Source organism: Zalophus californianus, chromosome 7, assembly GCF_009762305.2.
Source record: "Zalophus californianus isolate mZalCal1 chromosome 7, mZalCal1.pri.v2, whole genome shotgun sequence".
Classification (NCBI taxonomy): Eukaryota; Metazoa; Chordata; class Mammalia; order Carnivora; family Otariidae; genus Zalophus; species Zalophus californianus.
Window position 1 is genome coordinate 121,491,385 of NC_045601.1, and position 22,029 is coordinate 121,513,413.

The 22,029-nt window shown below is 37.4% G+C and overlaps 1 protein-coding gene across 2 annotated transcripts in view; it reads right to left on the reverse strand.

The window, feature by feature from the left end:
* Nucleotides 1–22,029, reverse strand: part of GMDS (GDP-mannose 4,6-dehydratase) — a 652,731-nt gene that overhangs the window by 108,088 nt on the left and 522,614 nt on the right. For both annotated transcript variants that reach the window (XM_027603643.2, XM_027603644.2), the window contains one exon: nucleotides 17,325–17,443. In XM_027603643.2, the coding sequence (XP_027459444.1) occupies nucleotides 17,325–17,443 (119 nt within the window). The remainder of the gene's footprint in view (nucleotides 1–17,324; nucleotides 17,444–22,029) is intronic.

Below are 22,029 nucleotides of genomic sequence, written 5' to 3' on the forward strand. Positions count from 1 at the left end.
CAAAAACTCATATATTCCACCATTAATATCTTCAGAGATAAGAAAAGATACCGAAGAAACAAAAATAAGATACTATATAACAGAGGACAATCTGAAAAAAAGAAAAGAGATTTGAGAAATTGAAAGAAATTGAAAAGTTAAAAATTCAAGAGAAGATTTTAGAGATAAATTGAGGAAATCTCCCAGAAAGTAGAGCAAAAAGAGGGGATATGAAAAACTAGAAGGAAGATAAGAAAATCAGAAGATGGCCTCAAGAGGTCAGTATAATAGGATTTCCAGAAAAGTACAGGAAAAAAAAAAAAAAAAATGAAGCAGAGCAGAGCAGAGCAGATAATTAAGTTAAATCAAGAAAATTGATCAGAGCAGAAGAACATGCATTTCCAGACTGAAAGGACACAAGAGAGTGTCCCAAATAATGGATGGGACCCACGTCCCATGAAATTTCAGAAGATTAGGACAAAGAGAAAGACTGACAGACTTCGACAGAGAACACACAGGGACAGGGAGTAAGAATGGCCCTCAGCCTCCCACAGTAACACTGCAAATTAAAAGGTAAGAGGGCAAGGCCTTCAGAATTCTGAGGGAAAATATTTCCAACCGAAAAATATAGATCAGCTACCTTCTTAATTCTGAAGACAGAAAAAAGGTATTTTCAGATATACTTGGTCAAAAATATTTGCTTTCCATGCACTATTCTTACTAGATGTCAAGAATTGGAGAATTGAAATGGGTCCATTGGAGTTAGTACCATGCAGGTCTCTGGGAATGGTAGAAAGAGCTGCTCTGATGGTGTGATGGGGCAGAAGGTCGACTAAGGTGTAGTAGAGGGAAGGGAGGGAAGGAAAGAGGTGGCAAGAAGAGGCAACTCTTTGCTATCTTTTGATGGAGCAGGGAAAAGAAAGGAAGAGCAGAGTCTGAAGGGAATGCGTGTTTTCAGGGGTGCATTTTTTAAAGATGTAAGGATTCGAGAATGTCAAGATGTTGATGGGAAGGAGCCATGAAGAACAGCTGAAGGGAGAGATAACTGAGTTTCTTAAGGAGGCAAGATGGCTGAAGCCCCAGGCCAGGGGGAGGGACTGTTCCTGGAAAGGAGTAAGGGGCGACTGGTTAGTGGAACAGGAGAGGAAGACAGAGTATAATTTTTGTGTTCAGGGGACCATTGTTTTAATCACAAAATCTACTCTAATTTCTAAAAGACAACACTAGTGTAAAGGCTGTACCATGTATGAGAACTTAAGTTGTGCACAGAAAGACGACATTGCTATTGAAATGCAGACTCCATTCATGCTGTCTTATTCCATTTTATTTATATTAATAATGGTAATTGTTATTAAACAAGGAGGTTCCAGCTATTACATGCCATTAATGAATAATCAACTATACCAAAAAGTATGAAATTTAAATCCATTACACAGCTGTTCCTGTTACTTGTTAGAGTAATGACTACCTTTATTTTGTGCTTTCCATATCATGGGCCTCTTGTGAATGCCAACAGATGAATCCCCACACCGAGAGTCAGGCAGACAGTATAATCTGCAGTTTACATGTGGAGAGAAAGGAGTTTAGGGGGCTGAACAATTTCAGGAAGGCCATCAGACAACACCTCTATCTCACACAGTTGGAATAAGCAGACGGGTGTGGTGCCCTCTTAAAAGGTCACTGTCATTTTCCTGGGGATGCCCCTCCCAGGCATTATTACCAGTAAGAGTTGTTGATTGGTCAATGTTTTTCTTGCTTTCTTCTTTTTATCAGGATTACTGAGAGACTTAAATTGTACTTTCAAAGTGTCTTTCCTTATGCTTTATCTTTAAGAAATCACGTTGGTATGATTAACTCAATGAAAAAAAGGCTTTGTGTGGTCATGATGTCTAATGAAGGTAGCTCAAGAGATCAAATAGGAAAAAGCCCAGAGATTGTTCTTCTCAGCTGTAAAAATGGCAGTGAAGGGAAGTTCAAATGCGCAGCTAGTTTTTAAGTGAGCCTTGGTGTTTCTATGCTATCTTTGCCTGGATTGCTAACCAGGCTCTAAACCACCTGCTCTATTTTTTATTTATTTTAACTCAGCTGGGGCATCCTGTCTACCCCCAAAGAATGTAGGTGGAGTTTCTTCTGTTTTACAGGAGTAAGCAAAATTAATGGAGGTCTTACTAAGGGGCTGTGGTGAGAAGGTGCAATTTAAGGATGGCGGCTTGAGTTCTGTATGAATCTCAGCCATAGCTTAGGGCCTCTGTCATCTGTACCTCCTCTATTAGCCCAACCTTATCTATCCATCTCCTCTCCTCCCACCTCCTAACAATCTTTGCTGAATACCTATTAAGTGCCTACTAAGAGCACTTACTAAGCTAAGCCAGGTGCGAAAGACACAGGTAAGAGTAAGCTAGATGGGTCTTTGTCATGAAGGGGCTTGAAGCCTTGCTGTCACCATAATATAGTGTATGAATGATGGTAGAAGGTAAAGAGTGCTATTAGAGGACCGGGAGGGCACCTAGCAAGACCTGGTTGAGTGTAGGATGCTGGGCTAGGAAGGATGTCTAAGCTAAGACCTAGAGAATGAGTGGGAAGTGCAGTGAAGCAGAGGGAGTAGTAGGTGTGAGTATCTCTCAATATGCCCCAATGTGGTCAGGCTGGTCCAACCCAGTTTATCAGCTTGCCCATCGCCCACATACAATTTACTAACTCCTGCCTTCATGCCTTTTCTCATTCCATTCCACCCACTTGGAATGCTTTCCCTCTTCTTAACTACCATCCATATCTCCCACTTTGGCCAAGAGCCCGCTTAAATCCACCTTTCTGCAGACATTGCTCCAATTGTGATCATGGTGATACTACTTTAGTACTGATACTCTAAATTTGCACAATACCAACATCTATTTGTGTATATTTGTAAGTAACATGTTCTTATTGTCAGGCAATTAGAGCCTACACTACTCAAAGGCAAGGAAATGTCTTCTGATTCTCTGAGGTGAGTTTCACTTTGAGAGAAAAATAAAGTAGAAGAAATGAGCACATTTATTGAGTATCTACTATGTTTTAGGAACTATGCTGGCCACTTAAGTAACTTACAGAGGAAGGAGTGATTTTGAGGAGCGCTTACGGTAGACAAACCAGTCACAGGGGTAAAAGATTCACACCCTACCCTCCATCCACAGGCCTTCCACTTTTTACAGGCCTCCTCACCCCTCATTCTCAAGGCCCAGGGGCCAGAAATCCCACCCACCAGGGAACAATTCCCAATTAGGGGAAGAATATGCATGAGCACAAAATGACTTGTTATCTCAGCCAGGAGGATTTTGGAAATGGGTTTCTTTTTAAATGTATAGAAAACAACCCCAACAACGCACCCTCCTCCAAATACACAAACACCCTGTAATGTTCTTGGAAGAACACATTTGTTGTCATAAGGGTGCCTTGTCAATACAAGTGACCAAATGTGAACTTAATTGCCCAACGCATTACCTGAAATTTTATCAGGATCGCACTTGGTACCGATCTGTTCCTGAGTGTCTTCTACTCACCCACACTGAAATGGATGTGCTATTTTCTAATAAATTCAAAGCAAAACTCACTCAAAATGATATCAAAAACACAAGAGTAAATATTGGTACCAAGTCTAAACATACAGATGGCAACACATTTTCCAAGCTTTTTCAGTGAAAATTACAAGATAATTTCAAAACAATAACAGAATTGGAGAGTGATAACAGATCTTAAAACAGCTAAAATGAGAACACTCCAGATACCGATTGGTGTGTCTGATATGACAGTCCTGTAATAAGGAGGTTAAAGAAAAATTTCAGTTTAGAGAAAATATCTGTAACTTTTCTTTAAGCACATAAAGCACAGCAGGTAAAAACTGTGAGCGGGCAGAAAGCTTTTTATCTTAACTGATGGCACCACTAATCAAGCTCTCCCTCACCTTCTATAGCTAGTTGTTCACCAAACCTTACTGATGCTGTCTTTCTCAGGTCAGCCCACATGCTCCATCTCCACACCCTTGTGTAAAGTAAGGTCCTTATCATCCCTCCTTAGTAGCTCCCGGGGGTAAGAAGCGCAGTGGCTTCTCTATAGCTGTCACCACCATGAGCGACTGACCCATGACGAACCTAACTTGGGGAAGTCAGGGTGATAAGGAGCATTCTTGGAAGGCTTTTCTGGACAAGGTGGCTTTTGGATATCCATTTGGGCTCAAGTGAGAAGGTACCATAGAGTAACCTACTATAGGCCAGCTGTTGTAAGCACTGAGGACAATGGTGACTGAGACAGATGCCCGGCCTGTCTCATTCGCTTACAACTGCAGATCTCAAAGGACAGGAGGTGCTCAAGGAACTACGAGCGGTGCTATAGGTTAGGGGAGATTTGCTTCTAGTGACAGAGCTTAGAAACAAAACTGCAGTGAAGTGAGTGAAGATTATCCTTGGAAGAGCCTTCAAATCTTGCTTTTTTCATCAGAACTTGGGTTCTTGAGGGCTCAAAAGCCAAGACTTAACTTCTTTGGCTCCCTTGGCATTCTGTTCGGGGCTTCCCTTTCAAAGAGGCATGTGGGCCTGGATCTGGTTTTTCAAGCTGTTTGCTTATGATGTGACTCCACTGTTAGCATGCAACCATCACATTTTAGAGTACTTTTGAAGGATGGAAATGAGTAGGAGGAAAAGTGCAATATAAAGAAAGGGCCTTTTGAGTCAGAAAATACTCAGCTTACACCGTGGTTCTACCCCTCACTTAGCTGGGTAACCTTTGGAGGATACTTAACTTCACTGTGCCTCAGTTTCCTTCTCAGTGAAAACAGTGCCCCCAGCCCTGGAAATAAACTGAGTAAGTGGGTAGCTCAGAGCACACTTTTGGGCTTATACTAAATGATCATTAAATGCTACGTGAACATGTTGTTTTTGTCTGCTTAGCACCATTTTCTGCCTTTCTTCTAGAAATAACATCCCCCTATTGGGGAAGGACCTTGATCCTCTCCCTGTTAGACCAGGGACTTCTATGGGGCTGCCAAGCACAGAATTCTCTCTCCCTAACAACAGGACAGGAACTAGGAACTGGCCCCATACTCTGGCTTCTGTGAATGGTCTGGAGGTTACCATGGGCCCACTGGGGCCAGGCAGATTCCTTCCTCAGGAGTTTTCTACCTGGGTAACTATCGAAAAGGTTCTATTCATCATTCACTGTTAGTCTATGTCCCCAGAAATGCTATCAATGATGTCCCCTGCCCTAGGGACATGCTGAGGGAATGAAGGAAGCATTCTAAGAAGCAGAGAGAGCCCTGATAGACTAGCCAGTCCTAGACCCAAGTGTCTCCAAGGATATTTTGAGTTCAGTTTCACTTCCTTAAAAACAAAAAAAATTCTGACTACTAAAAATGCTCATTCACTTGTCTCTCCTTCCTAGTATAAATACTTTCATTATGTTTAAAGCTTTATTAGCATGGATATTTAACACACCAAAAAAAAAAAGAATTTATTTTATATCATCCTTCATAACTTTTAGAGCTCAGTAGAACACCCCTAAAAATAAAATGTCATGTGTGATTCCTTAAGAAAACACGAACACAAAGTGCACATATTTTTACAGACTAAGATGTTAACTTGCCTCCACTGTATACTGGAGGATATTGATTTCTTCTAAAGTATACATTATTAATAAAGCCTTCAGAGGGTTGTTTAAAAGCAACATGAATTCTATATTTAAAAGGTGCAAAAAACCCCCTCAATCCCAACATAAGTAATCCACAATACATTGTTAAGTCCACAAAAGAATATGGAAAATCTTCTTGAAACATGAAATATCTTCTGTAAAATAGGAAATTGAGGGCAAAAAGATAATCCATATGACAAAATTACACTGCAAAGGTACACATCTAATTTTTGTTTAAATTTTCAACTTGCAACATTGAATGTAAAACAAAAATGGCCGTATCTTTGCCTTCACCTTCTTTAATTTCTCTAACTAATGTAAATTAGTTTCCTGCAAAATATTTTTTTATGGAAAACAAATTTATAAGTCAGCTGGCAAGTAAGGAAGAAAATGCAAGTGAATGAAAAATGATTTATCCAAAGTAATTTGAATTAAAATTTTTTGCTCTATATATTAAAATTCAGAAACAAAATTACCTTAAGAATACTAGAAACAAGGATGTTGGTCATGGGTTTAAGGACTTCCATGTACTCTTGGGATTTAAGCAATGTCAAATGCTTTAAAATATAAAATGTTATAGGAAAGCATGTTACATTTTTCCAGAAAGATAAGCTCTTGGACATTCTCCAATTTTCAGGTTATTTTTGACAGATTGCTACTATAATATTTTTGAAGTAAGCAAACTACTTTATAAAGTAAATGATTAGTTCATTTGTAAGAACTTGATTCATCAAGAACTGGTGGGATTGGGTATCTAATGATTAATAAATAAACCAAAGTTCCTTAGTTTCTGAGGTAACTTGTATTACAAAAGCATAGCATCTCATCTCATATTAGGGCTTGGTTTAGTCAGGGTAGGACCAGAAGCAATTTCCAGAAACTTTGGCTTTATTCTTTGGAGGTTCCAGTCATCTCTTGGTCTACCTCTTTCAAGCCATATGAAGAAAAAGAGGTGTGTATGACTCTTGGGTTTTAGATTTCTTCATCTCATCTTAGCGCATTCCTGAATTTATTAATGGCAGAAATGGAAAGTCCAGAGAACTCTTTTTACCTTAATTTATCAGATGATAAATTCAATCCAATTGCAATTAAATTCAACTGACACTTAAGCAATCTTGTGAATACCAGATGCGAGGGACGGGATAGAAAAAGAAGGAACAAACCAGTTGCAGGTCCTCACTGAACCGTTCTCATGGAAAGCCTTGGAATTTTTAAGTCTTTCATTTTTAAGCAAGTACTCCTTCCCACCTCCAAAAAACCCTAAAGTCAAATCCCCCAATTTCCAAAAATTATTTTTCCATAATTGACTCATTAAAATGTTGATTTATTTACCAAATGCCTGACAGTATGCTGGGCAGAATGAAAGATACAGAAGGGAACTGGAATTAGATTATGCCCTGAAGGAGCCTACCATCTGGTCTACCAGGGAAGGCAGAGTCACAGATGACTAAAAACAAGGTAGAAAGTGATAAGGGATTGGACTCAATGATTATCAAGGTTCATGTCAAACCCGATATTCCATAATTCTCTCAGGCTTTGCTACTCAAAGCGTGCTCCGTGGACCAGCAGCACGGGCATCAGTTGGGATCTTGTTAGAGATTCAGAATCTCAGGCCCTGCCCTGACCTACTGATTCCAAATCTGCATTTTAAAAGAACTCCAAGGGATTCATAGAACGTTAAATTTTGAGAATCTCTGCTCTACAGGAGACAGATTCAGCAAAAAGGTGTCCCAATTCTGATAAATGGCCGATTACTTCTCAGAAGGGGTCAGGAGTTAGAAATGAAGAAGAGATGTCTCATTACATCCATAACCTCTATCCACCTACAAGTGGGCAAGCATGTTCTTCCCTTGCAGTGGCCTTTCTCTGCTGAGTGTGCTCAGTTCTGTCTGGCCACACCAACATGAAACATTGCTTGACTCCAACATACAATCAGTTGCCTAATGTTACTGTTTCCACATTTTACTTATCCCTTGTTTTCACTGTTGACAAATGTTTTCAATGAATTACCCATTTATTAATCGCAAATACTTATATAGAGCTTCAAAGCATCAAGCACTGTTTTAGGGGCTTCACATATATTTAACCCATTTACTCTTTACGCCATCCCTGTGAGGTAGGTACTCTTATTTTCCCCACTTTACAGTTGGGAAATGGAGACACAGGGATGATAAATGACTCTCTTTGGAAGTTGCGGGGCCGGGATTCAAGCTCAGGGGATACGGCACCTGTACTGTGCCTTTACAACACAATAGTATGCCATGCTGTGTACACATTAAGGACAAATGTCTTAGGAATGAAAGCGAGCAAGTCTGAAATAAAGAAATTAAAACAGCATCCTTGGGAGAAAGAGGTCTGCACTTCTGAAGGGTCTAGAAAAGCACGTTTCCCCAAATTATAATAAAACTATGAGTTACTGAGGTACAATACTCTCCCTGGTCTTCCCAGCTTTGTTCAGATCTCAGTGTGTTTTCTTTGCTCCTTTCTGCCTGGTTTCTGACAGTGTGGACACCGTTCCCAAGAAGGACTTGCTGGCCCGTCGAAGCTCACAGCTGCACGGGGACTGTGAAGCCCAAGGAGCAGCCTTGGCCCTAGCACATGAAATTGCCTGTGGCTTCCCTGCTCTTCTTCCAGCTGAGATTGGTATGCTGATGCATGGGGCCAAAGAAGATCCAGAGGAAGGAAATTGAAAAAAAAAACAAACAATAGAACATAACTTGCAGACAGCATTCACAAAGCCATCATGATTTTATTATCTAGCCCTGAGAAGGAATTTTATATTTTCAGACAAACTATGAAGAATATGCACTGTAAGCATTCTGTTCCCACAACTCCAGTGGTATGACACAGAAAGACATGGAGCAGGTCCTGCGCGCTGGGCAGGTAGGTGCGGCCAGTGTGATGCGCAGCCACCCAGAAGACTCATCAAAACGACAAAGTGATTAGCACCTCACATCAATCTCTCTTTTCTGGAAGAATTTGGAAAAAGCTTTTTATTTTACCAAAATGTTATATACCACTCAGGTAATTTTTAATAACCACTAAAAGCTTGATTTGTGGTTAGTCTGCCTTTTGAAACAAAATGAAGGCCACTGCCTGAAATTTGAAATAGATTTTAGTGAAAGCGACTCAACTGCTTTACTGGGCCTTCTCGGAGAAACTGCCAATGGCAAGCACTACTTCTAAAGACAGGGAAGCAGTCAGACATAATAGGTATCTGCTATTCAGGTTTGAATGACAGAAGAACACTTCCCAGTGGGTGATCCACAGAACTCTTGTTTGTGTAAGCTTTTAATATAAACTTAAAAATTAAGCTTGGAAAATGTTGGGTTAAACAAAGTTAAACAGTTTCTTTACTGGCAATTCTCCACGGGGGGTTTATAATATTCAGTATTTGCTAAATGAACTAGACATGGAATGCTTTCATCAACATCTCCTGGAGCAGCATCCTACTTTGTGAGAGACCGTGCTAGGTCAGAAAATAGGCATTCAGCTCATGGGAGTACAGGTCAAAGAATGGCCTGGTGACGAAAACAACATTATCTCCAAGTTGGGAGAATGGCCAAGTCTCATCCACTTTTCAAAAGAGAGTCTTCTTTGGGGATTCATTTGTAATACTACCCTTAATTAAAAAAAAAAATGGCGTAAGGTGATTTCTCACTAAAAAAGGATACAAGTTCCTCACAGACAATTTGGATACAGAGCAATATATACAGTAGAATTCCAAAGTTGCCCGTAATTCCACAACGTAAAAACTGCCATTGTTAAATTTTTGGCGTGTTTTCTTCTAATCTTTTGTAGGCATAGTTTTAGGGAGTTTAGATCATACAACAGATCTAAACTTGTATCCTCTTTTTAACTTAACATTGTCATAATCATCCTTCATGTTATTCAAAGTCCTCTTAAGGATTATTTTTAATAGTGTGATAACACTTGATTAAATTCACTTAAATATTCCTTGATGATCCTTGTTTTCGATTCCTTTTATTAAAAAATCAACTATATTGAGGTATAATTTACAAATACTAAAATATCTAACAAGTGTATCGTTTGATGAGGTTTGAAAAATGCATACGTTCACGCAGCCGCCACACAGTCACGATATGAGACATTTCTACCACCTCAAAAGATTCCCTGTTCTTTTTCCCAGTCACCACCCCAAACTCAGCCCGTCATGCTCAAGCAACCACTGATCGGCTTTCTATCGGTCCACATTATTCCTTCCTAGAATATCAGGAAAATAGAATTGTACAGCATGTACTCTTCTGTGGCTGACTTCTTTCACCAAGCAATTATGCTTAGATTTTAAAATCACTAGATTTTAAGATTCATCCTAGTCCACTCCTTTCTGTAACTAAATAGCATTCCACTGTACAGATGCATAACATTTGTTTATTCATTTACTCGTTGATTGAATGTTAGGAAAGGCAATGCTTTATTAGGAATAAAGCCGTTATACATACTCATGTATAAGTCTCTATGTGGATATACATTTTCATTTTTCTTTGGTAAATGTCGAGGAAAATTGCTGGTCATACGCAAAATATAGATTTGATTTTATAAGAAAGCCAAACTGTTTTCCAAAGTGGTTGTACCATTTATACTTTCATCACTAATGTATGAGAGCTCTAGCTATTTCAACATCCTCGTCAATACCTGGGCAGCGTGGCATTATGGTCATTCTACTGAGGGTGTAGTGGTATTACTTTGTGCTTTTAATGAGCATTTCCCAGTTGACTAGTCTTGTTGAGCATCTTTTCATGTGCTAAATAAGCTATTTGTATATTTTCTTGTGTGAAGTAATCTGTTCAGATACTGAACCCATTTCTTTAATTGAGTCATTTATCTTCTTATTTTTGAGTTATAGGTGATCTTTGCATGTCCAGATAGAAGTCCTTTTTCCTATATAAGTATTACACTTATTTTCTCCCAGACCATGCTTGCCTTTTCATTTTCTTAATGGTCGCTTTCAAAGAGCCCGGGTTTTTAATTGTGATATTCAGTTTGTCAATTTTTTCCTTTTATGGCTCTTGTTTTTGGTGTCCTAAGAAATCCTTGGCTTCACCCCAAATTGATATAAACATTCACTGCAAACACACACAGAAACCAAAAAGCCATAAAGAATAATAAATTGCATTACACGAATCTGTAAAATTTTTGCTACTTGAAAGTCACTGTTGAGAAACTGAAAAGGCAGTCGTGGACTGAGAGAATATATTTGCAAAACATAAAAACTCTTATAACTCAACCTAGTAGAAAAACAACTTAAGATATCTTTGCCTACCTTGAAGTTGCAAAGCCATTCCCCTATGCTTTCATCTAATGGTTTTTTAGTTTTAACTCTTACATTTATAGCTATGATCCTTTTTCTTTTTTTTTTTTTTTAAAGATTTTATTTATTCATTTGAGACACAGAGATACAGAGAAAGAGCATGAGCCGGGGGCGAGATAGAGGGAGAGGGAGAAGCAGGCTCCCCGCTGAGCCAGGAGCCTGATATGGGGCTCGATCTCAGGACCCTGGGATCAGGACCTGAGCCGAAGGCAGACGCTTAATGACTGAGCCACCCAGGCGCCCCGGCTATGATCCTTTTTCAATTAATTTCTGTGTGGGGTGATTTATGGATTGAGTTTCACTCCCCACCCCATATGGGATGACTATTCATGATTCCAGCACGATTTGTTAAAAAAACTATCCTGCCCCAATTAATTACCTTGACATCTTTGTAAAAATTCAATTGGTGGCACAAGTGTGAGTCTATTTCTGGGCTTTATATTCTGTTTCATTGATCTATAAATCTATCCTTATGTCAATATCATGCAGATTAAGTGTTTAAGGAAGTTTGATCTTCTTTTTCAAAATGATTCTAGATCCTTTGCAGTTCCATATAAATTTTAGAATCAGCCTGTCAATTTTTATCAAAAAAGACTGTGATTTTGATTGGGACTACACTGAATCTATAGATTCATTTGAAGAGAATCTACATCTTATCAACATTGAGTCCTCTAATCCAAGAACACGGTATATCCCTTTATTTATTTAGGGCTATTTTAGTTTCTCTCATCAATGTATTTTTTCAGGTTGTAGTGTACAAATCTTTCATATATTTTATTAAATTCATCTCTTAAGTATTTCATATTTTTCCGATTCTATTACAAGTGGTATTGTGCTTTTTAAAAAATTTCAGTTTCCAATTGTTCATTGGCAGTACATAGGAATAAAATTGATTTTTATGTATAGATTTTGTACCTTATGACATTGCTAAATACATCTGTTAGTTTCAGTAGTTGTTTCAATGGCAGAACACTTAAAAGTTTTTTATGTACTCCATCATGCTATCAGTGAATAAAGACAGATATACTTCTTCCTTTCATTTATTTTTGTTTTATTTTTGGCTAGGATCTTCAAGACAATTTTGAAAAGGAATAATAAAAGGAGACATCCTTGCCTTGATCCTGATTTTTAGGAGAAAAGCATTCAGTCTGTCAACATTAAGTATGATGTTAATTGTGGGGTATTCTCAGAGGCTATTTATCAACTTGAGGAAATTTCCTTCAGTTCCTGGCGTGTTGAAAGTTATTTTTTCTTTAATAATAAATAGTCATTGAATTTTTTTCAAATGCTTTTTCTGCAACTATTGAAACAAATCACATGGTTTCTCTTTTCTGTTTTTAAAAATATAGTGAATTACATTGATTTTTAAATGTTAAACTCATTTTACATTCCTAGGATAAGTCCCACTTGGTCATGGTATATCAACTTTTTATATATTGTTAGATTAAATTTGCTAATATTAATGATTTTTTGTTTCGATGTTCATGTGGAATACTAGTCTGTACACTTCTTTTCTTGTAAACAGTTTCTGTTTCTAGTATTAGGGTAATGTTGGCCTCATAAAATGAGTTAGGAAGTATTCTCTCTTCTAAGTGTTTATAGGAAGGGTATTATTTTCTTCCTTAAATGCTCAAATGTAAGTTCTCTAACAGAGATAGAACCAAGATTTCTATTTTTTCTTGAGTCAGTTTTGGCAATGTGTCTTTTACAGAATTTGTCCATTCCTCTAGTTTGAAAAGGTCACTGGCAAAAGTTGTTCATAATATATCCTTATTATTCTGTTAATATCTGCAGGATCTGTAGTGATGTTCCTTCCTTTATTTCTAACATATATAATTTGTGTCTTCTCTTTTTTCCCTGATCAGTCTGGATAAAGGTTTATCCAGGTTGGGGTTGCGCTGATTTTCTCCACTGTTTTTCTGCTTTCTATTTCATCAATCTCTGTTCTTACATTTATGATTTCTTCTTTCTGTTTGTTTTGGGTTTAATTTGCTCTTCTTCTGGCTTCTTACAATGGAAGCTTCTTATTAGAATGGATAACTAGTTTGGGATCTTTCTTCTTTTTTTTTTTAATACTAGTGTTCAAAGCCACAAACTTCTCTTTAAGCATTGCTTTAGCTGGATCCCACAAATTTTGGCATGCTGTTCCCATTTTCATTTAGTTTAAAATATATTCTAATTTTTCTTGTGATTTCTTTAGCCTGTGACTTATTTAGAAGTGTGTTGTTTATTTAGTTTCCAAATGTTTGGGGATCTTTGTTTTTGTTATTCATTTCTAATTGAATTTCATTTTGGTCAGAAAACATATTCTTGCAATTTTAATACTTTAAAATTTATAAACTTCTTTGTGGCACTGAATATGGTCTATATTGGTGAATGTTACAAGTGCATTTGCATATATATGTTTTCTGCTGCTCTGGGCTAGGTGGGTGGTATGTTCTACAAATGTCATTTGGTCAAATAGATTTATTATGTTGTTTTGGTCTTTTCTATCCTCAAAGATTTTCTGTTTACTTGTTCTGTCAATTATGGAGAGAAGAGTGTTGAAGTACCCAAATATAAGTTTTGTCTATTTTTCCTCAGTTCTGTCAGATTTTGAACTAACGGTAATGGGGTATATATACATTTAAAACTGTTATGTCTTCATGATGATTGATCCTTTTAAAATTATGAAATGACTCATTCCTTCTAATTAAATGAAGTCTAATTTGTCACATATAAATATAGCCACTCCAGGTCTCTTATGATCAGTGTATTTTTTCTCTTTTCATCTTTTTACTTTTAACCTATATGTTTATATTTAATGCGTGTCTCTTGTAGATGGCATATTGCTTTTTTATCAAGTGCAATAAATCTCCCTTTAGAGCATTTAATGGATGTAATCATCAATACAGTTACTATTTGTTTTATATTTGTCCCAACTGTTATTTGTTCCCATTGTCTCTTCTCCTTCTTTATTTTAGACTAAACACTTTTTAGGATTCCATTTTAACTTCACTATTGCCTTATTGATATTTTTTATTTTGTTTGTAATAGTTTCTCTGGAGTTTGTAGTATGCACTTCAACTTACTGCAGACTATCTCTGAATAATTTTATATCAATTTGCATCTAGTATAAGAATCTTAAAAACAATATAATAATGAAATGCTTCCATCCTACCCCATACTTTATGCAACTGTTGTCATACAATTTATTTATGCATATTAGAAATTTCATTATATATTGTTATGATTTTTACTTGCAACCAATTTTTTTAAAGAGATTTTAAAATGAGGAAAAAAAACTTTTATGTTTTTCCACATATTTACTGTTTCTTTGATCTTCATTCCCCCCTAGAGATCCACACTTTGAATTAGTATCATTTTCCTCTTGTCTAAATGTCTGCTAACCATATACTATTTCAGCCTTTGTTTGTCTGAAAATAGTCTTTAATTCGCCTCCATTTTTGAAAAAGTTTCTCTGGGTATAGAATTCTAGGTTGTAGGTTTCCTTCAGCAGTTTAAAGATGTTACTGCATTGTCTTTTATCTTACATAGTTTTTGATAACAAAACTTTATTTTAATTTGTTCCTCTGTAAATAATTATCTTTTTTCTTTGGCTGCCTTTAAGATTTTCTCTTTAGCATTTATTTTCAGTAATTTGATTATGATGTATCCTGGTGAAATTTTCTTTGTGTTAATCCTGTTTGGTATATATTAAGTCTCTTAAGGATCTGTGATTTTATTGTTTTCACCAAATTTGGGGAAATTTTGGCCAACATTTAATTCTTTCTCTGTGTTCTACTCTCTCTTTCCCCTGGGACTCCAATTACACATGCTATGTTGTTTGATATTGTTCCACAGGTCACTGAGACTCTTTTTGTTTTTTCCTTCTCCAGTCTTTTTTTTTTTTTCTATGTTTCATCTTGGATCATTTCTATTATTATACTTCTATATACTTATAGTTCAACAATCCTTTCTTCTGCAGCATCTAATCTGTTCTTGATGCCAACAGTGAATTTTTCATTTCAGATATTTAATTTTCCATCTCTAGAAACTCCATCTAGCTATTTTTAAATATATATTTCCCTCTCTTCTCACTAAACCCATTTTTTTAAAGAGTTGAGCATAGTTATAATAGTTTTTTAATATCCCTGAGTGCTTATAACATCATCCCTATTATTCCTCAGACTGTTTTTACTAATTGATTTTTCTCTTGGTTATAGGTCATGTTTTCCTACTTCTTGACACTCTAATTTTTTATTGAATCCTGAATGTTAAGAATTTTATGTTGTTGAGTCTAAATTTTACAGTCTTCTTTTGAAGAACGTTGGGCTTTGTTATGGTAGGGATTTGTTCCTTGTGTCCAGTTTGATCCTTTTGAAGTTTGTACTTAAACTTTGTTAGCCTAAGTCTGGAGTAGCCTTTATTTTCAGGATTAGCCACAATACTGAGACATAGCCCTCTAGAATCTGTATTACTTCTCTGAGTGGTGAATAAGGTCTCTCCATTGAGGCTGGCTGAAATGCAAATGCCTCCCAGACTTGAGTAAGGTCTGAGGAATGTCCATTTCCCAGGTAGTTCTTCATCTAAGCTTATGGAATTTCTTCTAGTACTTCTACATCTTATTATTCAATACAAACTGAATGGGGTCCTTATGCAGATTTCTGGAGTTCTTTTTTCTTTGTAGAGCCCACCTTTCTAGAACTCTGCCCCTTAATGTTAGGTGCCTCAGACTCTCTAAATTCTGACCTCTACCTCCTCAACTCAGCAAAAACAGTTGTTTTCTATTGGAGTGCCTCTTTCATGTTCCGTGGTTGAGACTGTGCCTCAGGAAGAGGCCCAGAGTGATTGCAGGGCTCACCTCATTTGTTTCTTTTCAATCAGGGATCACATACCTGCACTACCTATTGCCAATGTCTAAAACAATTATTTCATATGTTTTATGTAGTTTAATTTTTTTTAAAGATAGAAGGTTTAATCTGATTTTTATCATTCTATCATAGCTCAAAGTAGAAGTCCTTTCTTATATTTCAAAAATGAATCTTGGAAAACAGTTTGGCAGCTCCTCAAAAAGTTAAACATAATCATATGACCCAGGAATTCTACTACTAAGAATATATTCAAAAGAATTGAAAGGAAGGACTCAAATGAATATTTGTATATCCATGTTCACAGTAGCATGATTTGCAATAGCCGAACTTTGGAAGGGACACAGTGTGCAACAAAAGATGAGTGGATAAACAAAATGTAGCATATACATATAATGGAATATTATTCAACCTTAAAGAGGAATGAAATGCTGAGACAGGCTACAACATGGATCAATCCTGAACATATTAAGTTTTGTGAAATAAGCCAAACGCTAAGGACAGACACTGTATGATTCAATTTGTATGAGGTACCAAGAGTAGGCAAATTCTTTGAGACATAAAAGTAGAGGCTGGGGGAAGGGATGGATGGCAAGTTACTGTTTAATGAGTACAGAGTTTTACTTGGGGAAGATTAAAAAGTTCTGGAGATGGATGGTGGTGATGGTTACATAACATTTGACTATACCTAATGTCACTGAAATGTATACTTAAAAATGGTTAAGATAGCAAATTGCATGCGTGTGTGTGTGTGTGTGTGTATTTTGCCACAATAAAAAAATTACCAAAAAAGAAAAGTTTTCCATCTACAATAAAGGATTTCTGACAAATCTTTCAAACATTCCAATAAAAATCTGACTCCAACACAAAACATAAATGCAACACGTAATTATAAACTAGATCATTTTGCTATAAAGTATAGCATTGCCCAACTGGCAAAACTCAAAGGAGATCTGAGGATTAGACAGTAGTAACTTATCATTGTGAATTCCTGATTTTGATGATTGTACTGTGTTTATGAAGGAGAATATTTATAGGAAATATGCACAGAAGTCCAGACTGATGGGGCATCAGGTTGGCAACCTACTTTCATTGGTTCAAAGAAAACAAGACTGTTTATAATGGATTTGAAATTTTTCTCTTAAGTTTTTTGTGGTTTTAAAATTTTAAAACATAGATGAAAATATTAAAAACAATTGTATAATATTATCACATTGATCTGGTAAGAGCAGAATTACCTACAGTAAAATCACAGTAAACCATGTGTTAGCTATAGTAAAAAGTTTAAAATTAAAACAATTAAAAACCTTTAAAAAATAAAAAAAGGTAAAATATAACTGAGATTGGATTCAGTGAAGAACAAAGTCCCTGTTTCATACTGAAACTCCATGTATTGTTTTACAAGAGAGTAAAAGGGGAAAATGACAAAACCAAGGAGGAATAGCAAGCACATATACAAACTTGCCAGCAAATGTCTGATAAATGGCCAGAAACCAATTCATACTTACACGATGGTTTTTCCAATGTGCAAAAATGATTTCTCTACAAATTCCCGAACACTATGGACTTCCCCAGTAGCTATGACAAAATCCTCTGGCTCATCATTCTGCAACATCAGCCACATAGCCTAGAAAGAGAGAGAGGCAAATCCAAGTCAAAGTGCATCCAGCTGTCACTTGAGAAACATAATGGTATCAGAAACATGTAAGTGGAGGGGCGCTTGGGTGGCATGGTCGGTTAAGCGACCAACTCTTGGTTTTGGCTCAGGTCATGATCACAGGGTCTTGAGATCAAGTCCCATGTCGGGGCTCTGCTCTCAGAGTGCAGTCTGCTTAAATTCTCTCTCCCTCTCCCTCGCACACCCTCCCCCACAACCACATGTGCACTCTCTCTGTCTAAAATGAATAAATAAATCTGTAAAAAAAAATAATTGGAGATGGACATTGCTAAAAGGAAAACTGAGGCACATTAAATTTTTTCTTTTTCTTTTCTTTTTTTTTGCCAAGAGTTTATTGGAGCATACATCAATTCGAATAAGGCAGCACTAAACCAAAGGTGATTAGGAGCACTACACCAACAGAAACTAGGAGCAGGGTTTTCATAGAGTAGACACTGAAGCAAAGTAAACAAATTTTGTGACTGACTATAGTTTACACAGTTGCCTTATTTGAAAATGCAGAGGTAGCTGTTTGTGACTCGTTGTTCTTAAGGTTCATTTTGTTGGATTTGAGTGCATTGACTCTGGCTTAGGTTTTGGTTCACCTACATAGACTGTTAAGGCATTAAAAGTCACCTCAATCTAAGGCCACCTTGTTTTAATACTCTGACATGCACAGCTAGAAAATGACCATGAATTTAACACACTATTCTCAACATCACAGTAGTGGTTCTCAAACTTTAATGTGCATCAGAATCATCAAGGGAACATCTTAGCACAGATGCCTGGGACACAGAAGTTCAGACTCAGACTGGAAGGACATGTTTTAGGCATCCTGATTCTCACACAGCAGGTCCTTGGGCTACAATTTAAAGGAACAAGATGTTCAAGGGCATTTGTGGCAAAGAAACTTTCTATAGTATATTTAAAGAAAAGAAGAGTTTAAAAAGAATCGCCCAATTTTCCTTGATATCATGGACAGAGGGTAAGAAAAAGTGATTTAAAGACAGATGAGCTTCCTCAAAAATGGAACCAAATTTCCTAACAATAAAGTTGGAAATTTTCCAGCGTGTTGACATCAAAAAGCTAAGTAAGTCAGGAATCATTAAAGGGAAAACAATTATGTAATGAACAGTACTGCCACTTCTAAAAAGTTATTTGAGTGGCAATAAGAATGCACCAGAGTTCGGGATTCATCAGGACATGTTTCAAGGTCAAATGCTCAGTGCGTGCATCACACCGGTGTACTTTTTCAACAGGAACAAGAAGTCTAGTTGGGCAACAGTGCAGCGGTGCATCTCAGACACAAACTGGTAGCAACAGTCACGGCCCTGCTCCACTCGGTTATAACAACTTTTATCAGCCACACACAGGCCTATTGTTTTGACAGTTGGAACTGTACATTAATTTTAATGATTTTGTTACACAGATTGAAGGCGCAGATTAAAAAACACAAAAGTATAGCTCGTGTGTGACTGCAGTATGCCTCTTTAAGAAAATCCAAGCCAACAACAATGACAAATGTTTTTTTATCATTCTCACCCACTTTTCAAAATAAAATAGGTAAAAATAATAGACACTTCATTAGAACACAGTCCCCAATATTATGTGTATTACACTCTGGTTCTAACATTTAAAGGAAACTGTGCTGGTTGGTGTCTCCCTCATTGCTATTGGATAAGCTGAAAAATAAGTTGCTGAAGCCAATGGAGCAGCTTCTTTTTTCTCAGAGGATACAACCCAAAAAAGTTTAATTCCTCTTTATTCATTTGAATTTGTGGCATCCTTCTAAAAAATAAAAAAATAGATATTTATCTTTTACTTGAAGTTATTTCTTGTGAATATTTTGTATTTTTGGTCTATTATAAGACTTTTCAATCCTATTTTTGTTCTACGGAGGATGAGACTTTTGGCGGTTTTATGTGCCTTGGAGGTGGGCACCACTGGGTGGGACAATGGCAGTAGCTTCAGGTCAGTGACACACTGAGAAGTAACCAATGAAAGTGTCTTGGCTAGGAGACAGTTTTGCTGGCATTCATGAAATACCTCCAAGTGTCATTTTGCATTAAGATATCACAGATGATGAATTTAGTCACTACACTTTAAAAATTCACACTAGTTAGATTAGTATTAATAATAAAACTTGATCCATTTTTAAAAGGCACAAAACGCAAGATGTTCTCTTTATTGGGATAGTCCACGCAGCACAGAGTCTCCAAAATCTTTGTACCTCTGAGACCTCAGGGCCATTTCACACTATTAAAAATGCTGTGGGCTGAGAGGAGGAGTGGGGTCTGAAATGCAGCCCAGCTCTGCTGGCCAAGCTCTGTGCCCAGCACCGTCTGTTGTTAAGGTCCCCACAGAGGTGTCTTTTGTTATGGGCACCGAGGCACATGTGCATTATCAGAGGCCCAGTGGGGGGGCTAGCTCCTTGTGTCTCTGTGTCTTGCACGTGCAGTTCCCGTGGCCTAGAATGCCCTCTTCTCTCCTCTGTCTGGAAACTCTGACCTCTCCTTCCAGATCCCACACAAGAGCCCCAGGTCTAGTCCTTGGAATGAATTCATATTATCTCACTGAGTTTCCATGTGACCAATGGCACACAGTATGGTTGACTTCACTGGGACTGAGCCTGCCCTTTGGCCACCCTTCCCCAGCTAAGCTGACCCTCCCACCTCCCCTGAGTGCATACACGCACACACATGCGCGCGCACACACACTTGTTTTGGCTTTCCTCAAAAATACTTTCAAAGTTTTTAGGAAAAACTAAATTATGCTTCTGGCTAGAATTCCTATTTGAACATTTTCCTGAGGGATTTGTGTATACACTTACATGTGTTGTACTCAAATTTCCATTCTAAAAATAACATTTAAAATAGGTCTTTCAGGACTGCTTAGCTTATTTTATTTCTTTTGAAACACTATGTTGTGCTAGAATGGTTTTGAAAAGAATTATATTTTTAGTCATGTGAAAGAAAGCAAGGGCTTGCTAAAAATAAAAGGAGAAAATATGATTACTGGTTAATGGTGGATTACTTTAAACACTGGGCAAGTTCCCTGGTACTTGTTTTGTTCCCTGACAGGAATCTTGGGATCAGTAGGAGCCTCTCACTTTCACTAAAGTGAGTGCCAAGAATCTGCTCTTTTCTTTTCCATCAGACTATCTGCGGCCTTTGACCTATCAATTTCTAGGCATTTCCTCTAAAGTTCATATTGTACCAGACTCCAGTCTGGGAATGGGAAGGGAAAGGATATACAACTCCAGATTTATTTGTTATTACTGAATAGTTTACTGGTTTTAACAGAGGGAAAGGGCTTTGTTTAAATTTCCACTGAGCATAATTAATGGTTATTGACTGGTAAATGAAGAACAGGTGACATTCTGGATTAGAAGATAAATGATCTTGTGTTCTGGTGTGATAATGGGTTAGTAATTTGCCACAAAGCCGAGGCCCAGTGCATCCCATCATAATGCTAGATCATGTCCAGGACACAAAGGCCCCTGTGTGAGAAGTACTCAGCCATTCACCTCCTTATACAGCTGCACACGTTGATTTGGTCCATTTATTCTCTGATGGATGGCACAACTGAGGCAAAAGCTCACCACTTCTCACCTTCCTGTTCACATGCTGAACATATGACCCATGACACAGCCAGGCCACAATCTGTGATCAAATCACCACTCGGCTTTGGCTTCCGACTATAGAAAAAATTTTGAGGTTACATGTTTTAGATGTCAATCCTCTCTCTTTGTCTCTCAAGGAATGAAGGAGAAAAAAGAGAGTCTTCCCACATTCTTTCAGTGCCCTTTAAGGATATGACTGACTTATCCACTTCCTCAGATACTTATTTACTTTCAGCCGTGACCTGATCACCAGTGCAAACAAAAAAAATCTCCTGCTTTTTAATCCATCCCACAGGGAGGAAAGACAATCAGTTAAGGAATGTACCAAGGCTTCAGATTCTTTGACATAAAAATGTCCCTTAACAGCAAATGAAGAGTGCAGTCTTCAAATCATGTCTCACATTCATTTTGCGTTTAAGGTACATGAAGTAGAAAAGAAATCTGATGCCATACCATTGACATCTGAAGGCAGAATGTAGATGATAAGCATTAGTTAAATTTGGACATGCGTTATCTTGTAGCTGTATAATTACAGATAGAAGCTATCAGTTCTGTAAATCTAACTTAGAGAAGTCAAAATAAAACTGTAGAAAATTTGAGCGAAAACACTGCCTCCCACAATCTACTCTTTGGCCATTCAAGTCATGAACGCGGAAGTAGGCAGTGAAGGATCATTCCTCTTTCCTTGATTTGTTAGCTCTGGAGGCTGTTCACAGCTGGACCAGTGAAGGAGAACACCCAAAGTACATCACCACAGCTGACTAACTACACCTGATTCCATGCATGCCTTTTGGGGTGTGATGTGTGTTTGTCTTAAAAATCTGGATTCTACAATTGCTTCCACCTCGCCATTAACCTCCGGTTCAGTATCCAAGCCACAAACACTTATTAACTGAGCTGTCATCCATGAATAACAAGATTTGTTAATCAAGGT